A 20856-nucleotide genomic window follows, 5' to 3' on the forward strand; every position below is an offset into this window, starting at 1 on the left:
TTTCTACCTTTTACATTCAGAACTTTTAACAGTCCATGGCTGAGAAGGTGAGCCTCAATTTTAAACTTCTTTTCCCCTCCTTATTCTACTAATGGTGTATTGCACAGCTTGTGGCACTTGTAGTCTCAGGGGCAGTTTTGCAGAAAACTTGGACTCCAGTTTATTAGTAGTCACAAAGTCTGGCTCTACTTGGATATATACTTGTAGCTGTGTAAAAGTTAATTTCCTTGAGAGAGAAAGGGTTTCATGCTTTGGGGTCTGGCAAAACAGTATGCTTTGTAATTTTCTCAGTATTAGCCTTTTTTTTTGTTTCTCAGAATTTTGTTTGGACATCCTCTGAAAGTTCAATGGCAGCAATGGCCAAAATGATGCACTCCAATATTGCACATAGATGTTTGTTATGTATTTAGCTGTAATCTGTTTTCATATCTGTTACCTCAAACAATGGATGGTTCAAAGTGTAATGGCCACATGACAAATGATGAGTATGTCATGCTGCCTCCTTGAAGCTTTTTACCCTTGGCTTTTGTTTCCCAGGCATCTTTCCCTGGCAGTGTTATGCAAATTAACCAATTAATGACAGACAAAATGGCCTTCCTGCATCACCATGTTTGTAATAAGAAGGGCAATGCTGTAAGTCACGTACCTATTCAGTGTGCTCTGTAGGCCACTGCGAGGGCATGATTAGCCTGACTGTGGAAGACAATTGCAGAGGCATCTGCTCGGTTAATTTTGAGAGAAAATTTACCAGATGGAGGCTGAAGATTTAAGTGATTAGAAGGTAGTAGATTGGAATACAAATTGGATTAAAAGAAATTAGATTGATATAAATCGAATTGAGTCACAACAGTTTGTGTTGTTTGTACCAAGGGGCAATGGATTATGGGAGAAGCAGATGCTCCAATGAGATAGGAATTAATGTGGCTTTGACGGTCCATCTGGGAAGGCCTGAATATCGAGTGCATCCCTAATCTCTCTCTCCATTTATCAATGCCATAATGTTAATTAGTACTTCATTCATTAAGTTACTTAAAGAGGAAAAAATCTCACCCCTAGCCCCTCTCTGCTTGAGGATTTGTTACTGTGCCAAGAAGTGGAAATCTTTCCTTAGCTGAGCTAGTTACAGTTGACTGTTAGGCTGGACCTGTCATTTTTCTCAAACTTTCTGCTGCCTTTGGTGTAAATGAAATCTGTTGGGTTTGGTTTATAATAGACTTCTCACAAACCAAGCAGCATAGTTTTTGAAGTCCTGTCTGGATCCCTGGAGTACACCAATCCCTAGCTATGAGTCATAAACCCCCTTCTCCCAGTTTAGTAAGATACTATAGATTCTATTCTATGTAGTTGTCTAGCATTTTAGTTGATAACCAAGATACAGCTATGGCATTATTAGTGAGTAGCAGCAGACCTTTGAGAGAGAACCAAGAAATGTAATGTGTGTGTGCTTATGTAAGATTGCTGTTAAAAAAAAGTTGTGGGGAAGAAAAATACTCTGCCTGACACCTGATGTGGGGCTTGTCCAGGGATCTGCAGAACTGGCTGATGACAGGACTGTTGACTTCTAAGTGTATTTCTCTTACCTTATTTGTATTCCAGAAGATACATGTATGTTTGTTTGTTTTTAAACTCTGAGAAGTGACATGAAGTCATAACTTGAGGGGTTTTTGGTAGGGGAAAAAATAGCAAAACAAACAAACAACAAAAAAAGCAAGCCACTCCAGAAAAGCCAAAACCAACCAGCAAAATATACACTCCCAAAAATGAACCAACAAACAAATAACCCCCCCAAGAAACCCACTATAAAATAGTTAACAGATATACCAAGATTGTGAAGGCACTGAGGTAACTCTTTTTTTCTAGACACAGTCTTCTGGAAGAGAAAGCAAGATAACAAATTGAAGGATGTATAGCAAAAGTACAAAAGAGAGGACCTCTCTCTCTCCTCTCCCAAGTACACACATACACGTGATGCCGTAAGGTTATATTAAGGAATCACATAGAGTGCAAACAGTGGCAAATGTTGGCCTTCTTGCAGGCATCATTGAAGTATCAAACTTAAACTTCTATTTGTGTTTTTCCATAAATATCTGGTATTTCTAAGATGGCAGGGATGATTTGATTCCACTTCACAATGGAAGATAACTGCAGCTGCCACCCTTTAGTTACTAATCACAGAAGTATTGCATATAGTATCATGTTGCTGCTCCACTGATAGAACCTAAAATGTTAAAAGTACCTACAAGAAGTCTGCTTGTTAATGGGAAAGAGTGAATGAGCTCTCTTTTTGGCTTGGTTTGTAGACAGTGTTTTCTTTGCCTTTTAGCTGCCACTATCTCAATCCATTAATCTATTGCCTTCCTTATGCTTTCTCCCCATCCCATGGGAGGGGGTGTGGTGATCAAGCACCTGAGTGGGTGTTTGTCTTATGAACAGAATCAACCCACCACCATTTGAAAATGGAATTTTAGTTTATTAATTTGCCTAGGCTACTGAAGACAGTGATTTAACAATAAAATGTTAGAACACAAGAGAGTGGAAAGTACATCTTCTATTTCCCATTTGCTTCCTCTATGGGCATTTTCAGAAATGTACTTGATTGCAGTAAATTGAAAACTGTCTAGGAGTTTGTTTTGGTTCTTTCACCTACTGTGGTGCCAGACCCTCTTATTTATTTGACTTTGCATAGTGCTGTTTTCTCTAGAACAGCATGGATTAAGAAATTATGCACTGGGAAGAAGCTTTTAAAGGCTTTGGCACAGCAGTACTGTTGGTATTCCATGGCTGAGAGGTGATTGTTTATCAATAATATGTGATCCATTAGTAGAATCAACAGAAATCCCTTACAAAGATAGGATAGGTTTCTGTGTTGGTGCCTTCAACTTTTCTCGTTCCAAAAAAGTCTCCCAATTTTAAATATATAAAGTGTAAAATGATGTTACAAAAAGATACTGTGCAGTGTGTATCCCTTGAAAGGCAAGATTATTCCTCTCTGGAAGTGCCACTAGTAACAGCAGGGTTGCCTATGTGTGGTTGGATCAGAAATGGATCTGAGAATGAAGGCACCAGTGTGGTGAGGGACAGTCTAAAGTATTGTTGTGTGCCCAACTGGAGTGTAAATGTATGAAACAGAAGAGTTGAGATAACAGTAGAATAGAATAAACCAGGTTGGAAGAGACCTTCAAGATCATTGTGTCCAACCTATCATCCAACACCACCTAATCAACTAAACCATGCAACCAAGCATCCTGTCAAGCCTCGCCCTGAACACCCCCAGCGACGGCAACCCCACCACCTCCTCGGGCAGCCCATTCCAGTGGGCAATCACTCTCTCTGTGCAAAACTTCCTCCTAACCTCCAGCCTAAACCTCCCCTGACGCAGCCTGTTTAAAAAAACATCCAAGGGCTGGCACAGTTACCAGGAATATTTATGCTCTGTCACTGGGCCCAGGAATATTAAGTCTAATTTTGGCTGAGGAAGTTGCAGAATTACATTTTGTAGTCTAATGGGACTGATAACTGGATGGCTTCTGAATGAGAGAAGGAAAAGCGATTCACCTTGCAAATAGAGATGGTGAACTGTTTTGAATAAAGAAACAGGACATTTTATGAGCTATAGATACAATGGTAGCAAGTAGAAGGGTGACAAAATGCACACAGTGTAGTTTGTAATGCATTTGTGAAACACATGGAGAGCAAAACAAATGCAGGCACAGAGGAAGAAATGTGGTGTGGTTGTTTTTGAGGGAGGGGCAGGACAAGCGAAGAAGGATGTTTGGGGCAGGTGAATTCCAAATATTCTCTTAACAAAAAAAAAACACTATCTCAGCTGATACAATTATATATATTTATATATTTAAAGGTAGCATAAGTGTCTCGAGAAGTGAGAGTTAAAGCAATATTTGTGCAGAAATTTAAATGACGTATTACATTTCTAATTATTAGTGGTGAAAACTCCCTTACAGTTAGAGAGCTTTGGCAACATTGGGGCTGTTCAGTCTGGAGAAGAGAAGGCTCCGAGGTGACCTAATTGTGGCTTTCCAGTATCTGAAGGGGGCTACAAGAAGGCTGGGGAGGGACTTCTCAGGATATCAGGTAGTGATAGGACTAGGGGGAATGGAATGAAGCTGGAGGTAGGGAGATTCAGGCTGGACATGAGGAAGTTCTTCACCATGAGAGTGGTGAAGCCTGGAATGGGTTGTCCAGGGAGGTGGTTGGGGCGCCGTCCCTGGAGGTGTTGAAGACCAGGCTGGATGAGGCTCTGGCCAGGCTGATGTAGTGTGAGGTGTCCCTGCCCATGGCAGGGGAGTTGGAACTAGATGATCCTTGTGGTCCCTTACAACCCTGAGTGATACTATGAACATGACTTTGGATATCAGTGACCTGGGGTATCAGTGTGGTAACCTTTGAAAATCATTTTGACATTTTGGTGACTAGACCATGCAGTATACAAAAAAAAAAAGGATGCAGTATTTGCATTAAAATGTTTATTTATAAAAACTTACCAAAAATCCAAACCAATACCAAACTTTTAAGTGAGTAAGGAGGCAAATGCATGTCTTAAAATACCAGTATAAAAACTGTGGTGATCTTTGGTGTTTAGCATGTATGGTGCTTTATAAATATGCTTTATGCAGGTAGAATAGAATAGACCAGACCAGGTTGGAAGAGACCTTCGAGGTTGTGTCCAACCTATCATTCAACACCACCTAATCAACTAAACTATGCAACCAAGCACCCCATCCAGTCTCCTCCTAAACACTTCCAATGATGGTGACTCCACCACCTCCCTGGGCAGCACATTCCAATGGGCAGTCACTCTCTCTGTGTAGAATTTCTTCCTAACCTCCAGCCTAAACCTCCCCTGGTGCAGCTTGAGACTGTGTCCTCTTGTTCTGGTGCTGGTTGCCTGGCAGAAGAGACCAGCCCCCACCTGGCTACAACCTCCCTTCAGGTAGTTGTAGAAGAGCAATAAGGTCTCCCCTGAGCCTCCTCTTCTCCAGACTAAGCAACCCCAGTTCTCTCAGCCTCTCATAGGGCTTGTGCTCCAAACCACTCCCCAGCTTTGTTGCCCTTCTCTGGACACCTTCCAGCAACTCAACATTTTTCCTAAACTGAGGGGCCCAGAACTGGACACAGGACTCAAGGTGTGGCCTAACCAGTGCTGAGTAGAGGGGCACAATTACTTCCCTGCTCCTGCTGGCCACACTATTCCTGATATGGTCACCTGGGCACACTGCTGGCTCATGTTCAGCCTACTATTAAGTAGTACCCCCAGGTCCCTTTCTGCCTGGCCACTCTCCAGCCACTCTGACCCAGCCTGTAGCACTGCATGGGGTTGTTGTGGCCAATGTGTAGAACCCGGCATTGTTTTGATCAAATTTGATGATTTGGTCAAATGTTTTTAATGACAGGTATTAGTTCCTCCTGTCAGCATTGCCTGCTCTCCCTTCTTGGCAGGCATGCTCTACAGGAAGGGTGGCTTATCTGCAGACACATGTCCTGGGGAAGTTAGGATGTGTTCCTTAATGGCTTAATTTTGCTCGAGGAAATGCTTTAAGAGAATATTTTCATAGCTTGCTCAGTTTTGAACACAAACCTTACCTTAGAAACAATCATATCACTGGAGCCTTTTCCCATCTGCCAAATCTCAGGGGAGATGGAAAGATTGTAAAGTATAAATTTTCAAAATGTAATCTTTACCATGTCACTTTCCTAGAGGAATGCGTCTAGGGTAATCAGCCTGATGTCAGGGCATCAGCATGTACTCCAGTGGAGTTTTCTCATTATCCTGAATTTTTTACACATTATCTTTCCTTTGAACTACAGTGTGATTGACTGGATCTCTATTTCAGATCTCTGCTAGCTTTCAGTCAATTCTGTGGTTAAAAGGGTTAGTGAAAGCAACGCACTTACTCATTACATCGAACAGACGTATAATAAGTGTTTCTGATAAGTACTTTCTAAGTGGAACAAGGCATATGAAGCAGCAGAAAAATGAACACTAACTGTGACTGTCTTTCAGTATATTTAACTCAGTAGCTGCATGAGTGTCTATTTTTCAAGCTTAAGGTTATGTTAGTCTTCATAAGCAAAAAAAAGAACCCAAGCCTGGCTGTGTGACAGAACCTATATAGCCAGGAAAGATTCTGCAAAGACTTTTGTAGGTATCCATCTTGTCCTTAAAGCAGATGATTCTTTTAGTTGTGATTTTTAGAACAGAGTAGAATACACCAGGTTGGAAAAGATCTTCAAGATCATCAACTCCAACCTATCACCCGACACCATCTAATCAACTAAACCATGACACCAAGCAACCCATCAAGTCTCCTCCTAGCCACCTCCACCACTTCCCCAGGCAGCACATTCCAATGGGCAATTACTCTCTCTATGAAGAACGTCTTCCTAACATCCAGCCTAAACCTCCCCGGCACAGCTTGAGACTGTGTCCTCTTGTTCTGGTGCTGATTGCCTGGGAGAAGAGACCAACCCCCACCTGGCTACAACCTCCCTTCAGGTAGTTGTAGACAACAATAAGGTCTCCTCTGAGTCTTCTCCAGGCTAAGCAACCCCAGCTCCCTTAGCCTCCCCTCTCAGGGCTGTGCTCCAAACCCCTCCCCAGCTTTGTTGCCCTTCTCTGGACACATTCCAGCAAGTCAATACCAGAATTTCAGATTCTAGCATAAAAGAAGGTTCTTTGGCATTAAAACATATCTTTGGAGCTGTTTCCTAAGTAAAATCAAATATGTTCAGGCCTTTTCATTCCCTCATCTATTACTTTTTTTATTTCCTTTGCTGTTTCTTTTCCTGATAAACAAGCCTTTTGTACTGTCTGAGGGAGAACATGTGCTGTTGGCAAAACTCTTACAAGGAATGCATTCAAAATGCTATCAAAAGCACAGGACAAGTTGGTAATCTTAGACAATATTGATTGCTTTCACTTGTAGCAGGCATAAGATTTGAAATGTCAGTATGAGGGGGTTTTTTGTTGTTGTTTATTCTTCTCCTGGTTTATAGTTATTATGAACTTAGCTTTCAAGTTCACTTGTCATTCAGGCATTACTTTTTTTTCTGAGCTAAATACATAATACACCTGTTAAGCATGACCTATCAGAATTATTGACTTAAAAAAAAGTTTCTGTATATGAAACAATTAAAAACTCTTGTCATACTGTAAATTTTGCCTAGCAATAAAATGAGAATTTTAGTGGGGATAGAATAGTAGGTGGCAGCTCTGTAGTAGGGATGATGATGGGTAGTCCCAAGATGCAACACCAACCACCTGTATCAGTGCGACCACTTGAGTAGATCATGGTTCCATCTCATCTTCCAGTAAAAGTATTACTTTCTGCCCAGATAGCTCAGGAGGCTAATCATTTTTCTGTTCCTTGTGAATTAGATTGTGGGAGTATTCTGAGCTGGGAGGGGAAGCTGTAAGAAGAATAAAAACTTGGGTAGGAAAACACCTTTGGGAGCTGTAAGTTCCTGGCACACAGTGTCTGTGTCTGCCAGAAGAGAGGCAGTGGAGTCACACTTTTGGTTTTCCTTCTTCTTTCTAAAATAGAGTATTCTTATGAAATAGCTGTTGGTACTCAGTTCAGTTTTGAAGGAGGGAATCTGCTGTGTTCTGTGATTGATTTCTTGCATCTGTTTTTCTTCTCCTTCTGTAAGTCCACATTTGAAGGAAATAATGTGCAGCACTAGACAGCTGAAGATACAGCCATCACAGGAATGTGTGATGTGACTCCTCCTCAGAACACTGCCTGAGCTTTTCTCCTTGCTGATTGACATGGCCCCTGCTTCTGACAGCTCAGCCCACTCTTGTACACAAATTGCTTAATTAGGGTAGAGTGAAGTAAACATTAATTTTATGATAAACATCAGTACTGAAGAGGAAGAATTGGTCCTGTTATGACCTGAGGAGGGGTTTCGAATTAGGCTGTGTAAGGCAAGAGATTTAACTCCTTATGTGTGAAAGCCCCTTCCACTGATTGCAGCCTGTAATTCCCTGCAGAATGTACTGCTTCAAGTTCTAAATATTAACAACAAACCTCTCTGTATAATAAAACTAGTGTTTTTGCATTTGCATTTTACCTGGGGTTTTTTAATCAAAACTTTATCAAAATTTGGGTGCATCTGATCCCTGATTTCAGTCCCTGTAAAGTTTCAGAAACACCTCAGCTTTGCTGTTCCTACTGATCCCATTATTAGGAATTTCTTAACTACTGGGGATTTGTGTGTTTCTCTTGGTAATAAGCAATGAAATAATACTGCCCTGTACAAGTCTACTAATTTATGTCTGTCTCTAGTCCATTTATGAAATTTGGGGTTTTTTTGTCCCATGTACTATGATTTTTTAATTTTTTTAAAAATTTTAATAGTTATTTCAGTCTTTTTCCATGTTCTGTATGGGGTCATGGTCTAGAATAGAATTAACCAGGTTGGAAAAGACCTTTGAGATAATCGAGTCCAACCTATCACCCAACACCATCTAATCAACTAAACCATGGCACCAAGCGCCCCATAAACCCCTTCTTACATACCTGCAGTGATGGTGACTCCACCACCTCCCTGGGCAGCACATTCCAATGGCCAATCTCTCTTTCTGTGAAAAACTTCTTCCTAACATCCAGCCTGAACATCCCCTGGCACAGCTTGAGACTGTGTCCTCTTGTTCTGGTGCTGGTTGCTTGGGAGAAGAGACCAACCCCCACCTGGCTACAACCTCCCTTCAGGTAGTTGTAGAGAGCAATAAGGTCTCCCCAGAGCCTCCTCTTCTCAAGTGAATTCTCTTGTTATATTTTTAAACATGGTTTTTGTCAAGAGAAGCCAGAATAAAATACATTTTTTCTCCATGTGCTGTAAGCATGGGTGAATTTAAGTATAAACTGTGTTTTTCATGTACTGGCAGTATGGATTACAGATACCTTTGATATGCTGAAAATAGAATCTGGTAGCCACTGAAAGACTCTATTTGTTCAGCAGTGGTATAGCATTTTATTGCTGTGGCAAGCCTTAATGATCTGAGTGTTAGCAAAAGAGAAGTCCAAAGGTGGATTTGCTCTGTAGGATGAATCTTTATTAATGTCCTCATAATTTTTGAAGTAAATGAGGCATAGAGAATATTTTAAATATGTAGTGCCCAGAATGTAATTAAGATACTGATGTTAAATTGCTTTTATACAACTCATCAAAACTGCTGATCAGAAAATTGAGACCAATGTTTCAGTAACCTGTGGAAGCTCATATACTTTGTGTCATGACCCACCTGAGACAGGTGAATAATTGGGTGGGTTTTTTTTTCATTGGAACATGAAACCTTGTGTTGAAGAAGTGCCATCCAGTTGTACTAGCATGGCAGTTTCATTCAAAGGGTTTTCAGGATTCATGCTAGAGAAGATGATTTGTACTAACAACTGGGAGAGCTGACTTCATTTTTATGAGAAGAAATGTAGAGGCATGAACAGTGATGTGTTTATTACAGGAAAACTGTTTGTGAGGCTAATATAATCTAGTTAAGTATGCAGTAATGAACTGTATCTGAATGATTGGTGCTGAAGTTTGGAGTCTCAGGCTTTGATTTTCTGTTGAGTAACACTGTTCTTGCATTTCCTCATCTCTTCCATGTTTTTCTAGCTGTAATGAGGAGCATAACAATTGTGAACGATTATCATCTTTTGCATGCAAAAGGACATTGCAAAATTTGGCCAGCCATTTAGTAACAATCAATTTTAGTGTTTTAATAAGAGTTCAGTGGTATGGCTGGGACTCATCTTGGTGAAATTGTGCTACACGTTAAAGGCTGTAGTGGCGCTGGGACATTGTCCACAACGGTGGACTTGGTTGCATGGTTTAGTTGATTAGGTGGTGTTGGATGATAGGTTGGACACGATGATCTTGAAGATCTCTTCCAACCTGGTCTGGTCTGTTCTATTCTACTCTTCCATATACCTTACTATTAACAGATCTTCCCTTTCCCAGCATCTCTCTTCCTTATTCCAGGATTTGACTGACAGGGTAAGGCTTTGTTAGAGAAATTGCAGGACAGTATTCAGGTTCTGCTGCTTTCCTGCCTCAGGGAGTGGAAAGGAAACTGAATGCAAAGGAAATACAGAAAGGTAGAATAGTGTCAAAGTGGCTGCACAGAAAAGTACAAAGTTGTTATTTTAGAGATCACAACATTAGTATTGTAAAAATTTTAGTGTAGTAGTCTTGATAATTGTGAAAGCTTAGTGATGGCATATTCATCATCAATATTGTGAAGTGAAAGATTTCCAAAGATAGAAGGAAACATTTATTTACTTAATCCTTTGTACTGGAAAAGAAAAAAAGTTGAAATAGTATAACCACTTTCTTTCCAAGACATACTGCATGTAAGGCTGAGTCCAAGCAGCACAGTCAGGCATAATCCAAGGTTCCAGATCCCTGGTTAGGTATATTATGTAGAAATTATGGAGATGTTCAACTCTGAGTAACCATGTAACCAGGATCATGATACAGTGTTGGTAGGAATCTATACTAATTGGTCATAAAGTACATTTGCAGATGAAATATGATGGACACCAAAAAGTGAAGAGAGAATTAAAGAGCAAGCAGACCAGGAGCTGGTACTGATGGTGGTCGTGTGGCTTTTCAAGAGCTAGATGGATCAGGAGCCACACCAGCAGCCCAGCCTCTCATAGGACACACAAGATCCTGAAACTCAGAGTCTGATGGTGATTGCTGAGCTGAAAGAGGGAAAAATGGGACAGCTGAATGGTATCAGAAACTGAGTGACAAGAGCACAGGGAATTAACATGACACTTGCTGGTGTTTGTGTCTCGTGTACCACAGGAGGCCATTCTCTTCCCACACAAATCACTCACAGGAAACCACAGTGACTGCTTTTGAGAGGGGACCAAGGGACAGGCAGAGCCTCTATCTATGTTCAAGTGCCACTCAGGCAACGCATACGAGCCTGGCCCATCTTTGAGAACGTGGGCCAGGATAGAGAACCAGGAGAGCTTCCTGGCAGAGGGAGAGATCTCAAAATGCTTTGGAGACTGGATGAAGCACTCGGTGCCATGGTTTAGTTGATAAGATGGTGTTGGGTGATAGGTTGGACTCGATGATCTCAAAGGTTTTTTCCAACCTGGTCTGTTCTGTTCTATTCTGATTTCAAAGGCAGTGGTGGTTACAGTGTGCATTCATTTATGTCTGTATTGTATTTGTGTGTAGGTGTATGCATGCAATCCACTGACAAATTCTAAGATGCAGGTGATGTGAGATCTCCAAATAAAAACATAGCTCATGACAGCGTTCAGGTACTTTGAACAGTTAAAGTTTCCAACTGTTGTACTGGAAGTTCATGAAGGAAGGAATACTTTTTGACTATCACTTGTGGGTTTTTGTTTTGGTTTTTTTCCACTTCCATACCTAGACTGTTTTGTGGAAAAGGAGCACAAAACATAAAAATACAAAGAAGTCTTAACCACTGGGTGGTAAGACATAGTGGTTTTGAATGTCCATGTGTTCAATTGGACAGAGGAAAGGATGGGAGAGTGGTAGCTCTGAGTGGAATCTGGAATCACACAGGGATTTGGAAGTAAATGTAAATACAAAGATTATTGGAACAAGAAAAGAGATTGTCCTGCATGTATGTCTAAGAGAACCTCCTTTAAGCCCAGTTTATATGTGGGGTGGACTTGACGATGCCTTAGAGATATATATCTGTTGTCCAGCTAGAGTTTTTAGCTTTTAAAGTGTCCGATGCAGTCTTCAGTATCAGACAAAAGAGCAGATGTGTACAGGTTTTCATATTGTCTTAAAAAACTACAATAAAATTGTAGCAACAGTAACTTCTGAGAACTCTTTGTGAAGACTACAGTTAAAAAAAACTGTTTTTTCCTCCTCTTTTTTTTTTTCTCCCTAGGATCCCGCCTTCGCCAGGAGGACTTTCCACCACGGATTGTGGAGCATCCTTCAGATGTGATAGTCTCTAAAGGAGAGCCAACAACCCTGAACTGTAAAGCTGAAGGACGGCCGACTCCTACTATTGAGTGGTACAAGGATGGAGAGCGAGTGGAAACGGACAAGGATGATCCACGCTCCCACCGCATGCTGCTGCCCAGCGGATCTTTATTTTTCTTACGTATAGTCCATGGACGCAGGAGTAAACCTGATGAAGGAAGTTATGTTTGTGTTGCAAGGAACTACCTTGGAGAGGCTGTGAGTCGCAATGCGTCTCTGGAAGTTGCATGTGAGTAGTTTCATATGATTAGCGCTGTAAAACTCCATAGTTGCGTTTCTGCTGTCATCCAGTGCTCACAGTCAGCAGTCTGGGAGATAACAGATGTAGATAGCTAATGACAAAATGTCATACTTTCATTGCATTTTTTACAAGCATTTATGTAGTAGCAGTGACTGTACAAAAGATCTGATTTATACTGAAGCAAGATTCTAGCCAGTGTATAATCGTGATTGGCACAAACGTGGACAAGGGCTAATCTTCCTCTGAAGAATAATCTAATTTTTAAGTTATAGTTACAGTGAAACTAATGTGGAAAAATACCTATCATTTAATAGAAGGTGCACTGTCTGTTTCTCTTTATCTGCTCATCTTTTACATCAACAGAAGCAGACAGCTTCTGGGTGACTCATGTTCTGTACTGCTGGAAACCTCAATATATGTTGCTCTGTCATAATCTTGCTATAGACCTCATTCATTATGTGAATGGCAAGTGAAATTGTTGGCCATTTCTCATATCATTCACACCAGTCTTTATCGATTCTCTTTGTCTTACGGAGAAGTCATCACAGCTCTTTTCAGAGACCACCCTGTATGCATGAGCTGCTTGCAGTAGAGTTAGCAGAGACATTCATTATATACACATAGCAAACAATCTCATTATAAATAAAAACAATGCATTGTGTAATTTTTTGCTACTTAGCTATTTGGTTTGAATAAACAGTAGTAGTTTTGTTCAGAGTATCCACTAGTAGAAGCTGCGTCATTTTGCATGAAGGTGTATTTTAGCAGATTTGTGAATGCTGTACTCTTGTTGGACTTCAGTTTTTCCACAGCAGTTCATAATCTGGCAGTAGTTTCACTAAACTGTGTTTAACTGATATAGGGCTTTACACAATCCTGTATTGCTTAGTTGATAAAGAATTGATTTAAGTATCTAAAGTTGGTTTAAAAAGAGAGGGGGAATAAGCACATAGGAGAAGTCTTAATTCCTGATGCAGTCTGCAGACTTTTATAGCTAAAGACATGATTTACTTATTTTTTTGAGGCTTTAGTCCTCTCAAATCACAGAAAATGCCTTTTTTTGGAAATACTGAAATAAACCAAGAGCAGCAGACTTGTTCACCAGCTTGAACTTGTCATAAGCTGGATTCAGAACTTTTTCAAACAAATGAAAACAGTTTTGGCACATATTCAAGGCATGAATAAATATGTGTGTGCCAACAAAAGTATCACAGAATGTTACTGAGTTTTGGTGTGCATTTAGGAATTGAGAAGATGACCAATTTAAGGAAGGCTAAAATCCAGGTGAGTATGAGTGTGTTTGAAACTCTGAGAAGTCTCATGTGAAGAGGCATAAACACTTTGAAATCTATGTTACAATCCAGTTGAGATTCAGACATCTCTTGCTGAAGTTCAGAAGTTCATTCAATTTATACCTCAAGTCATTGAAGTGACTGATTATTCTGAAATTTAAATGTGCTCTATATTTCATCATTTTTCACTGATCCCTGCTTCATTGACTGTTGAGAGGCATTAGTTACAATATTCCTGGCCTCTGAATTATTATTTTAACTGCTGTAGCTGGCAGCAGATCATGCATGAACTGTATGTGAGATTGTTGAAGTCTTCAACTATCTCACAATACTAGAGTCTTGTTTTGTTATCAGAGGTATTTTAGAGCAGGAACTTAGAACATGAGACTTAAGATATGAAGCCATAGGTAAAGCTTTTGTAATGGCAACATGTATCAGATGCCAGACTGCTGTCATTGCTTTGAAATTTAACTGGCTGAATCCCCCAATTTAAAGGGTGTAGTAGTTTAAAGCAGGCACTCCTATTCCACTTTGGGAGTGCTTTGCCTTTCCTTGAGCCATACAGTGTCTATGATCACAGAAAGGTCCTCATCAAAGGGAAAAAAAATAAATAATATGTACATTACTTTTTAACTTAATTTTAGAGATTACACTAGTTTTATGTTACTGGTTTAAATAGCCTGTGGCAGTGGTTCATATCAAAGACATCCTTTGGAAGATGATAGTAAAAATGGTTTTGGGTTTTTTTTCCCCTTAGTTTTGAGAAACCTTTCAAGCTTGCAGGTGTCTTTCAGAGAACAGTTATTTAAGGCTTTTAATTGTTTTTCTAATGTTGGCCTTTCTGGACTGAGGGGGATGGTAGGTTTCTATCAGCCTGTTTGCACACTAGGGAAATGAGTTGTTGCTGACAGCCTGTTGTCAGCAGTGAGTTCTCATTCACCTGTTTTCAACTGCTGCTGTAAACTGTTGATTTACCTGGATACTTCAGCCAGGATACTTCAGTTTGTGGGAGCCAGGACAGCCACATGCAATCGAGTCTTATTTGTGCTATCTGTAGTGGTGTAAAATCCTGCTTTATCCACGCTGAGCCAAGATGTTTTCATCACCAGAAAAAAGAATGTTATCCTTTGCTGACAATAGGGTTTTGGATTATTATTTGACTGTAGGTGGCCTCAGATTTTTCTGTTTAGAGACAGACTACTGTTTTGTAGGTTTAAAGTACTCAAGTCTGCTGTTATAGTGAAAGAATCGGTAGTTGTTTTGCTTTGCTTTTAGTATTGTCAGTTACCAATAGTCTGCACTTGAAACTTTTGAATCATTTATGAAGAAATATTTATCAGATTCATGTGTTTAAGTGTGTTCATGCTCATGAACTTGGAAGATAAGCAGTGTTAGTTGCGGTTCATTTTCTTTTATTTTGTTCATTCCTATCCAAGCACACCTGCCACAACTAATAGGATTGAAATCATCTGATAGATGCATAAAGACAGAAGAAAAACTTTTCACGTGGGTTATACATTGATTCAGAGCATAGTATGACCCAACTTGAATACAGTCATTTCAGAATCACAGAATCAGCCAGGTTGGAAAAGACCGCAGAGATCATCAAGTCCAACCTAATACCTAACATCTCCTGACATTTCACCCCTTATTTGTTTAGTCATGGATATTTTTGAGAGATTTTTTGCAGGTTGCTGAAGTCCCTAAGCTCTTGATTAAGTCGCAGTGAACACCTTTCACAAACACGATGAATTTAAATACCAGCCCTTCCCAGGCATTTCAGCATGCTTTCAAATCTATGCCTATTCACAGCATGTACATACAACCAAGAGCAGATATTTTGTGCATATGTCCTCATAAAATTTCTGTCAGTGAAACTATGAAGAAACATGATTTTGCAAGTTACTTAACAAAAAAAATAATCATTAACATGCAAAGCATACTTTTAGAATTTTTTTGTCTTCAATTTAGAAAGTCTTCATTCTAGAAGGCTTTAGGAAGAATAGGAATTTGTGTTTGAAGACACAGTTTATGACTAAGGTGACTTACTCTATTTAATTCTTCTTTTAATGCATTAATGCAACAAGGCTGGTGAGAGGCCTTGAGCACAAGCCCTATGAGGAGAGGCTGAGGGAGCTGGGATTGTTTAGCCTGGAGAAGAGGAGGCTCAGGGGTGACCTCATTGCTCTCTACAACTACCTGAAAGGTGGTTGTAGCCAGGAAGGGGTTGGTCTCTTCTCCCAGGAAACCAGCACCAGAACAAGGGGACACAGTCTCAAGCTGTGCCAGGGGAAGTTTAAGCTGGAGGTGAGGAGAAAGTTCTTCACCAAGCGAGTCATTCGTCATTGGAATGTGCTGCCCAGGGAGGTGGTGGAGTCACCATCCCTGGAGGTGTTCAAGAGGGGATTGGATGTGGCACTTGGTGCCATGGTTTAGTCATGAGGTTTGTGGTGACAGGTTGGACTTGATGATCTTTGAGGTCTCTTCCAACCTTGGTGACACTATGATACTGTAATCTGTGGTGTGCTTTGTGGTGTTACTTCTACCTTCTGAGGAAGCTCCTCCTGAAGAAAATACTGCTCATGCTAGCAGCAAAGCCATTTTTTCCAGTGCGTACGTGGCAAATTCTGTTGTAATATTTCTATGTTTTATGGTTAAATCATTAAATACAGATGTTCTAAAACAACTATGAAGAACTGCAAAGAAAAAAAATGTAAAATATCTTTCCTTTGATTCTGTTTAATAGAACTTCTTACTGCAATTGACCAAGGACTGGCATTACTGGAAACACGGCCGTGCTCAGGTTTTCCTGGGAGGATTTTAAAAAGTACTCTTGAAATAGCTGAATTTTTCATGAGACTGTGTTCTTATTTGAAATCTAGAAGTTTGAAAATAGTCTTCTTTCTTTTTTTTTTAAATATACAAACTGACATGATTGAACTTTTGTGCTGAAGCTTTTCCAGTGGGAGTATCAGTAGACACATTTGCGAGAGCGACCCTAACTAGAATTTCAGTTGCAAGCACTGGGGTGCCACATGTAAGCAAGAAAAAGAGCATGAGGGTCCTCACACTGGCTCAGACTGTCTCTGATGTAGCCTGAGTCAGCAGCAGCCCCCAGAGATAGCAGCTGTAGCCCCAGGTGTTAAATATGTGACAGCAGCTTGATCTATCGACCACTGTAAGAGGGGGATTTGGCCTAAATGAAAATTCATGAAAAATTGATGAAGTCCCCAGATTATTTTTTTTCCCTTTTCCTTTTCCAGTTTTGTGCCAATGCAGTGAGGAGAGATTAAATGAGGTGTTGAACGCTTTAGTGGCAAGGAGGTTGTGGTTCAAAGGTCAAGGGTCAAGGAAGGGGGAAAACCAACCAATTTTTTAGCTTACTTTTCTTTAAAAGAAACCATGAAGCTTTTTGGATAGGCTGGGATTTTCTGCCATTTCAATATAAGAATAATGCTGGGGAAGATTCTCAAATATGATTCCTTTCTGCATGGGTTGGCAAAGGATGTGTGCGTAGGTGGTGCTAACAGAAAACAGTGGAAGACTCTAAGCCATAATTCAGTTGGAGAACCAGAAATAGATTGAATTTTGTAATGGCAGTATAAATTTGGGTTTCCATCTTTCTGAGTCAGTGCTTGAACTGAAGTAATTTAGAGAAAGAGGTCTTGCATTGCTTTTATGTCACAGATTGCTTGAATAGCAGACTTCAGAGATTGTTCCAAACGTAATGATCCTGTTTATGTTAGATCCAGAACTGAATTATATTTTCACCTGTGACAAGAAAGGTTATAGTAGTACACTGAGTTTAGTGTGAGAGACAGGTGTATTCCAAAGCAAGCACAAACCAGACCTTAAATATGGGTGACAGTAATTTTACAAACGAAACAGATGTTTGAATACTCAGTGAGAAAAGGTTGAGAGGCATAAAATGCACGCTTATACAGTCATTTGCTGGAGCATATACAAATGGCTGAATATGTTTGTTATGATGGAGTTGTTAATTTAATTTGAGAGGTTCAGGGTAAAGACCTTCTGTAAGAGAGGGTAAAACTGAGTACTGTGTACATGACTCCAGAATGGGTGGATGATTTAATTTTTTTTCATTAAGTTTCTATTCAACATATGACTTAAATACAATATTTATTTATTTTTAACCTCTATTACTGGTAATTTCAAAGCCTGGTTTTTATTTGGGTTACTTTCACATGTGGAGAGTACATTCTATTAATCTACTTCTCTTGCCATTGACCTTCTAAACAAGGGAAAAAAGCTTCCTCTCTGAGCTTGGCAGTCTGTTGCTGTCATTAAGACAGAAGTAATTACTGTAGAAACTAAAATGCTGGAGACTGTCCTGTGGATGAGCCATATAAAGACACTGAAAAGCATCATGCTTTTTCTTAGTGAAGGCTTCTCTAAGAAGAAGTACAACAAACCATAGCTATTGTCACAGCATGCTTCAAATAAATAGAAGAAAATTAAGTAAATTTTGTCTTATCAGTGAAAAGGCAGATTTGATAACATAGAATCATGGAATCATTAAGATTAGAACTTTAAGATCATCAAGTTCAACTGTAACCCAACTACCATGACAAATAAACTGTATCCTGAAGTGCCACATCTACATGCCTTTTAAACACTTCCAGGGATGGTGACTCCATCACCTCCCTGAGCACTCTGTTCAATACCTCACCACTCTCCCAGTAAGTATATTTTTCCTAATGTCCAATCTAAACCTCTACTGGCACAACTTAAACCAAATTCTCTCATCCTGTTGCTAGAAGAGACCAGCACTAGCCCATCTGTTCATTCAGATTTTAGTCCAGCAAAGAGTTCACTTGTCTATGCCATGGACCACAAGTTTTGTGAGGAGAATACTGTGGGAGATGGTGCCAAAGGCTTTACACAAGTCCAGGTAAACAACATCCACAGCTTTTCCCTCATCCACTAGGTGGATCACCTGGTCACAGAAGATGAGGTTGGTCAAGCATGACCTGCCATTCATGGAGCCATGCTGGCTGAGCCTGATCCCACCATTATCCTGTTCACACTCAAGATGAACTGCTTCATAATCTTCTCTGATACTGCAGTTAGGTGGATAGGCCTGTAGCTCCCTTGATCCTCCTTTTGGCCCTTTTTGTAGATGGAGGCAAGTTGACAAGTCTCCAGGACTCCTAATAGATGATGGAGAGCGGCTTGGCAAGCTCCTCTGCCAGCTCCCTCGGCACTTATGGGTGAATCCATCCAGCCTCATAGACTTGTGGGTGGCCAGGGGTTGTAACAGGCCATTAACTGCTTCCTTCTGGATTATGGGGAGTAGCAGTTTTACTGATCCCCCTCCTTCCTTCAACAATAATTGAGAATTTTGTTATTTTGTGATCTCTACGAAGATAGCCTCTGATCACCACATCACCCACCAGTCCTTCCCTACTTGTAAACAGTAAGTCTAGCAAGGTACCTCTCCTGGTAGGCTCATTTATCATCTGTGTCAGGAAGTTATCTTCCACACATGCCAGGAACCTCCTAGATTGTTTTTTTGCTGTATTGTATTTCCAGCAGACATCCAGTAAATTAAAGTCCCCCATGAGAACAAGGGCTGGAAATTTGAAGGCTTCTGTCAATTGCCTGTAGAATGCCTCATCAGCATTCTCATCCTGATTGGGTGGTCTGTTACAGACTCCCAAGAGTATATGTGCCTCGTTGGCCTTTCCCTTCATCCTTATCCATAAGCCCTTGACTATACCATCACAGTTGTTGAGTTCTACACAGTCAAAACAATCTCTTAACATACAGTGCCACTCCACCACCTCTTCTTCCCTACCTATCCCTTTTGAAGAGCTTATAGGCATTTATTGCAGTACTCCATTCATGACAGTCATCCTGCCACGTTCCTGTGATGGCATCTATGTCATAGCTGTCTGGATGCACTATGGCTTCTAATTCTTCTTGTTTATTGCCCATGCTGCATGCATTGGTCTAGATGCACTTGGGCTGGGCTATCAATTTCACCCCTGATATGGGCAGCTGAACTCTTGTCTCCAGCAGCTCAGTACTGCATAAATGTTCCTGTAATCAGAGAAACCAAATTTCTGCTTGTGGCACCAGCCCTTGAGCCACATGTTAATCGGCTGTGCTTTCCCGTTCCTTTCAGTGTTCAATGCAGTCTTCCCTGCCACTGAAAGTGTCGAAGAAAACAGTACCTGTGCTCTTGATCCTTCAACCAATTGCCCTAGTGCCTTAAAGTCCTTTTTAATTGCTTTTGCACTCTGTACATTGCTTCCAGCCTGTATGACCAGTAATGGATAATAATCAGACTAGGGAGTTTCCTGGTAACATGTCTGACTTGGACTCCAGGGAGGCAGCAAACTTCCTGTAATATGGATCCAGTCAGCATATGGGAGCCTCTGATTCCCTTGTAAGGGAATCACCTACAACAACTACTCTCCTTTTTTTTCTTAATACAAATAGGCCTAATGCCTGGGGCTGAGTCACTCCAGGCAACCCCCTGGGTGGACCATCATCTACTTACTGTGTAACCTGGCTGTCCAGTTCCAGAGCTCCATACCTGTTGAGTAAGAGCAGCTGGAAAGTGAGGGAGGCTGGGAGCAGATTTGCCAGTCTCACTGAACACGACCTGTTTCAACTCCCCCCTGTCTTGTATCTTTTCTCCTTTTGCCTGGTGGTAGGAGGGCTGAGGATAGTCCACTTCTTGAACCTCTTTTGCTGTCTTTGCCTCAGGGTATGGCTCCACCAGTCTGTTTCTCTCATGCTCCCTGTTACTCCTCAACCTTTCCAATTTGTCTTTCAGCTCTGCCACTTGTCTGAGCAGATCATTGACCTGCTCACACCATACACCAGCAACTTCTCTGCTGTCCTCTGGTACCACTGCCAGACTCAGTCTCTCTCTGTGACCAGATGCTATATTTCTATGGAGAATTCCATTAGGGTCCCCACATTCCTCCTGCAATGGCTTTTACCTGTGTGGTCATTGGCAGGGTCTTCTGGGAAGGGACCAGTTACAGTGGGCTCTGGTCATGCCACCTGAGCAGCCCACCTTAGCACAGACATGCAACTTTCCAGCCTTCAAAAAGTCCCCAAGACTTCCTGCTTGGGATTGCTGGGGACTCTCTGCGATTCCTTCTCCCAGTGAGAACTTAAATTGGAGCTGGCCTCCTCAGTGAGGGAGAGTACTTCAAGTATTCTCTGTATTTCTGAAGCTTTCAATAAGATTAGGATGAAGACATTGAAAATACCATTGTTAGAAACCATTACATAATATGGCATTTCTGTACAGGATGTAATTTAATTCTTACAGTCACT

The 20856-nt window shown here is 40.8% G+C and overlaps 1 protein-coding gene across 11 annotated transcripts in view; it reads left to right on the forward strand.

Moving 5' to 3' along the window:
• Window positions 1-20856, forward strand: part of ROBO2 (roundabout guidance receptor 2) — a 930309-nt gene that overhangs the window by 491329 nt on the left and 418124 nt on the right. For all 11 annotated transcript variants that reach the window (XM_054165756.1, XM_054165759.1, XM_054165758.1 and 8 more), the window contains exon 2: window positions 11909-12235. In XM_054165756.1, the coding sequence (XP_054021731.1) occupies window positions 11909-12235 (327 nt within the window). The remainder of the gene's footprint in view (window positions 1-11908; window positions 12236-20856) is intronic.

The sequence above is a fragment of the Dryobates pubescens genome, chromosome 12 (genome assembly GCF_014839835.1).
Source record: "Dryobates pubescens isolate bDryPub1 chromosome 12, bDryPub1.pri, whole genome shotgun sequence".
Taxonomy (NCBI): Eukaryota; Metazoa; Chordata; class Aves; order Piciformes; family Picidae; genus Dryobates; species Dryobates pubescens.